A 5,512-nucleotide genomic window follows, 5' to 3' on the forward strand; every position below is an offset into this window, starting at 1 on the left:
TCTGTGCCTTTGTTCCAGGCACATTCAAAGGGTTTTGAATCAATCAGTCAGGGTAGTGGGACCTGACTCCAGTTCTGACACTGAAATCTAGTGAATGTAGGCAAGGCTTTTAGGCTCAGAGATTTCTCGACTGCCTCACCTCCAGCTTCAAGGCCATTGGAATCTCTTCAAGCATGAAGTCATGATGGGCCATGGTCAACTAGTTACTCTTCCTTGGAGACTTCCAGAATAGTAAAACAGGAGCCACTGTTTCCCCAGAGCCCTGTAGAGAAAGGTAAATGGGATTTTGTCTCTAGCCACTTTACTCTTCTTTTCTAGACCACTCAGGGGACCTCCAGAAACTTCACTGTGGCCAGTGTCATTCCAGGAGAGGAGGAGACAGATTTTAGTAGTGTCCCATGAATAGCCTCAAGCCATCAGACTGAGTTGTCCTTGCTGCTGGAGCCAGGCCCAGCTCTGGATGAATGTCTGTATCTTTCATTTGGGTGTTGTTGACAAGGATAGTGTGTAATTCGTGAGCCCTCTCTATACCCTGAAGACTCTTCACTCCCTGTTCAACTTCAGAATTTTGTAGCTTGCTCAATACAAAGAAATCCCATGGTAGATAGGCTTCAAGAGACTCTCATCCAAATGAAAGTGTCTCACTTTCTCCTCAGTGCTAGAGAAGGAAGGAACAAAGAGGAGAATGTCTTTGTTATTGGCCAGATGCCTTCTTTATGGGTATGTATACATATGAATGTGATCACATGTGTGTGTGTGTGTGTGTATGTGTGTGTGTGTGTGCATGCACACACAAATGTGAATGTATTTTTGGCAGGGAGTGTTGAATTCCCTTTATTTTTTTGCCGGTCAAAACCAGATTATAAACTGGGCCTGGTGGTATATGTTTATAATCTAAGCTACTTGAAAAGGCAAGGCAGAAGCTCTGGACAATTTACTGAGGTATCAAAAACAAAAAGGGCCTGGAGAGATGGCTCAGTGGTTAAGAGTACTGGCTGCTCTTCCAGAGAACCCAGGTTTGATTCACAGCACCCATGTGGTGGTTCACAACCATCTCTAACTCTAGTGCTAGGGGATCCAACACGCTCTTTGGCCTCCAGGGGTGCCAGGCACATATGTGGTGTACTGATGCACATGCAGGAAGTGCCAGAGCTTGGTCTTTGGAGGGAAATGTCTTCATTTGCTCCAGATATCCCCCTAGAACTGAAGTTCTTGTCTATGCTGGTGCTGAGCCAGAAGATACCTTGGAGGAGTCTGAGAATCCATTCCCTGTCACTCACATTTGGACTGCTTTCTAATTGCCAGGACTCAGCCTTTGATGGGCAACTTCAGTTTTTCAATGAATGCCTGGGATCAAAAAACCAGCCTAGCCAGTTGGGGCAAACCTATTGTTTAAAACCAATGATTGTGGTGAGGGTGGTAGCTAAGACTCCAGAGCTTCTGGAGATAAGGAAGCCTCTCATCCTGGAGACACTGTAGACACATAGCAGGAGCCAAGGAGCTCAGAAGAGCAGAGGGGAAGGACCCTGGGGCACACTGTGCAGGAGAAATGAACAACAGTACACTTGCTCATGCTCAGGACTAAATAGCGCTTCAATGTGGGCAGCAAGGAGGACTTTACTTGGGTGCCTTGAAGGGAACCTCTTCTGGGAGCCAGTAGATTTTAATGGCGTCATTTGGGTGGATTCCCTTTGATATAAAATCCTGGTTCATGAGCATCAGGTCTCCAGGAAAGCCAGTGATAGGGAAGAGGTTTCTGTTGGTGAGGCCCGTGATGTGCCGCTCCAGTTTCTTCACAGGAAGGAAGGGTTTCCGATCATTTCGATGGCATACTAAACAACTTTTGGTTTCTTCTGACTTGAAAACCACATTCAATGTAACTTCTCGTGTTTTTATGGGTTCAAACTTGGCCTCCCCTTTATCCCCCTGACTGGCTTTATCACTGCTATCCCTGTCATCATCCTCCCCCTCTTCACTGGACTTGTATGATTCTGGGGAACACAGATCTAATCCAGAGTGTAGTGTGGCACTCCCGAGCCTGTCCATATATGTAGAAAACGGTTTGTTTCCCAGGGTTCTTGCCAGTTGCATTCTTTTGATATGCTTCTTGACGCCAATGATCTCTCGGTGGGGCGTTTGGAATTCTTCTGCAGGCACAGACACCTTCGCTGTCCATATTTTTTCCGGGGGTCCACACACAGCACAAGTAGAAGAGTATCTTCCCAACTCCATGGCCTTTTTGTAGTCTGCAGACTGCTCCTGGAGTTCCCTCAGCATCCTCCACTCTTTGTAGTGTTTGTCAGCCAAAAATCTTCTTGCTGCTATGGTGTGAACGCCACCGAGTTTCTGGAGGTGGAAAAAGATGGTTAAAAATCTCAATACCCAGAGGTAGGCAGCCCCAGCCATGAGAATTAGTTAGTGCCTGGTTCTCCCTTTGCTGCTAAGAGCATTCGAATCTCTGCAAACTGGAAAGAGGGCAGATGTTGAGAGTTAAATAGGCTTGGGTTCAAAGCTTGGCTCTCCTTTCATCCTCTATAAATTTAGAGTAATTTTATTGACCTCATGAAGGTCACTGGGAAGCCTTAGAAGATATGGTGTATGAGAGCAACCGTGCGTGTGTGCGTGCGTGCGTGTGTGTGTGTGTGTGTATAAGGGAGGAGACATTTACTCTGGCTCACACTTTGAGGGAACATAATTCATCATGGTAAGGAAGGCACAGTGGCAGAGGTCTTTGTGATGGTGGGTACATGACGCTGCTTGCCCTTCTCTCAGAGGACATCATCATCAGGACAGGAACCAAGGCCAGGCAAAAGACCAGAAGCCTCATCCCATCAGTGACCCGTTTCATTCTTTAGCTAGACCCCACCTCCTAAAGGTTCCATGACCTCTCAGAACTGTACCACTTCCTGGAGGACGAGCTGAGGGCCCAGCGGCTTCATCTTTACCCCGCGTTTGCAGTGCGCCTTTAGCTTTGGGTTTTCATTCTCATTTGTGATTATTACTGATTTTATTTTTAATTATTTTAATGTCTCGATTTTTTTAATAAAGATTAATTTTGTTTTAGTTATGTATATTTGTGTCTGTGGGGGCGGGGTATGTACATGTGTGTCCAGGTGACTGTGGAGGCCGGAAGAGGGTCCCTGGAGGTACAGTTATGTGCAGCTGTAGGTTACCTGACTTGGGTCCTGGGAACTGAGCTCTGCAAGAGCAGTGTAGACTATCTCTCAAGCCCCTGGATTTTCATTTTTGACAGTTTCACAGATTATATAATGAACATTTCAGCCACTACATGCTTTCATGGCTCCTCCTTTCCCTGCCCTGCTTCCTCCTTCCCTCCCTTTCTTCCATTCTATCTCTCTTTCTCATTGTGTATTTTGTTGTTTTGTGACCCCCCCCCCAAACTTTAATTCGTGTTACAATTTAATTTGGGTCACAAACATCTCACCAGTGGTTACACCACTGAAGAAACGATTCCTTCTCCACCCCAACCCCTGCCTCCACCCCTGCCACCACCCCTAGCATCAACTGCTGAGGGAGGACTGAGGACTTATAAGCTCCCCCACTGTGACTGACTGTTGATGGGCACCATCTTGGGCAGATCTTGTGTGGTATTAAAAGGCCAAGTATTAAAACACATGAGTTTGTGAGAGACATGTCACACTCAAAGTACAACATAGTACCAGGGAAGAAATGGCGGTTTCATAATTTATTTCCATTTACAGCTCTCTCTCTCTCTCTCTCTCTCTCTCTCTCTCTCTCTCTCTCTCTCTCTCTCTCTGTTGCTTACATGTGGGAGAGGATGCATACCCTATGCATATGCACTCAGGATCCAGACGAGAACATTAAGTGTCTTCCTTCCCTCATCACTTACTTGCATATGCCTTTGAGACATAATTTCTCACTGAACTAGAAGCTTGCCATTTTTTTTTTTTAATGCTAGCTGGCCAGCAAGCTTCAGGGTCCATCTGTCTCTGCTCCCCAGGGCCAGGGTTACAGTCACACACAGCCATGCCTGGCATCTTTATATAGTTGCAAAGGACTGAAACTCAGGTCTTCATGCTTGCATAGCAAGTGTACTCATCCACTGAGCCATTTTTTCAAGCCCTGCTTATGGCTGTACTCCCGATTGGGACATTCAGAGAATGGAATCCACCACTAGACACAGCCAATATGAGCTGTTGTGAAAATGTCTGTTTTTGTGAATGTTTAACCCTGGGATCCCCCTACCTCTGCAAGCAGACTCCAGAGGAACCTCTATCCATGCAAACTTGAGGGTACTTACTAGAATTTTTTGTTCCATTGGGGAGTATTTTCCAAGGGCAAAGCGTGGGTCTGATTTGTAGAATGCCGTCCATATCCTAGAAGACAGAGGGCCAATGATTGAAAGCTCTAGAAAGGGCCTTGCTAGTCTCTTCTCATGGTGAAAAGCTCACAGACAGTGGTTCTACGTTAACTAGGTCAAAGCCACCTAGGAAAAGACTGGGTACCCAAATCATACTTACCCCAAAGGTGTTATAGTACAGAGGTCCTCTTTGCAGCGTGGGAAATCTTGAACTATCCAGGGATGGCTTTCACTGGTGATCTTGGATGGCTTTCTATTACTTTGCTCTCCTTCAGCTGTGGTCCCTTCCTGAGTCTTTGGATGTCCATCTCTCTGGCTTTTATACCTCTGAAAGCGGGTTTCCCACTCCTTAATCATGCTCTGGCAATAGGTTAGGACAGGAGGTGTTACCGCCTGGAGTTTGTATCTGAGACAGTTTAAGGGGAGCTCAAGGCACAGTTAAAAGCACTTCATGTGTCATAACTGGCCTAGCCAAGGGCTCATTGTGAAGTCTGCGCCTAAGGGTTAGATGACCCTCAGAGGGAAACAGGCTCTTATTTCCACTCAGCAGCAGGCTGGAGTCCAGGAAGAGACTGGGCAGAGTTCAGCTGGGAGTCAGTACAACTGCTCAGTTATAGGATAAAGAAAAAGACTTTGCACTGATACGTATTTAAGGTGGTTTTTTTTTTTTTTTTTTTTTTTTTTTTTTTTTTTTTTTTTTTTTTTGGTGGAGGGAGGAACTGTATTGTCTTAAGGTTTTATTTTCATAATATCATATAGATTTTCTTTCCATATTTTTAGTTAAATAAATTATGAATATTTACTTATATTCTTAACACATCTTTCTATTTTTTTATTTTTTTAAATTTTATGTATATACACGTGTGCCAGAGTGTTTGTATGGGTGCATGCAGTGCCTGCAGATGCCAGAAAAATGTATTAGATGCCCTGAGAGGGAGTTAGAGATGGTTGTGAGCTGCCATGTGGGGGCAGGAAAGAGAACCTGGCTCCTCTTTTGCAAGAGTAATAAGTGCCCTTAGCCACCTTTTGACTTTCTTAAAGTGAATGGCAGCTCCTATGTTTATGTCAGGTGCATGCTAATTACTGATATTTCCCTTTATGGTTAATGCTTTCCTTGCACTGTGTAAGAAACTGTCACCTAGTCGAAGAAGGAATGATACACTCATATGC

The 5,512-nt window shown here is 45.1% G+C and overlaps 1 protein-coding gene across 1 annotated transcript; it reads right to left on the reverse strand.

Moving 5' to 3' along the window:
- Nucleotides 1-1,182: 1,182 nt before the first annotated feature.
- C1H10orf120 (chromosome 1 C10orf120 homolog) lies at nt 1,183-4,749 on the reverse strand. The gene is made up of 3 exons (XM_034517018.2): nt 4,503-4,749; nt 4,283-4,358; nt 1,183-2,346 (listed from the first exon to the last, which is right to left on the reverse strand). Exons 1-3 carry the CDS (start codon nt 4,697-4,699, stop codon nt 1,618-1,620), a joined length of 1,002 nt encoding a protein of 333 aa, XP_034372909.1. The 5' UTR covers nt 4,700-4,749; the 3' UTR covers nt 1,183-1,617.
- Between the last annotated feature and the right edge of the window lie 763 nt (nt 4,750-5,512).

Source organism: Arvicanthis niloticus, chromosome 1 (assembly GCF_011762505.2).
Source record: "Arvicanthis niloticus isolate mArvNil1 chromosome 1, mArvNil1.pat.X, whole genome shotgun sequence".
In the NCBI taxonomy this organism is placed as follows: Eukaryota; Metazoa; Chordata; class Mammalia; order Rodentia; family Muridae; genus Arvicanthis; species Arvicanthis niloticus.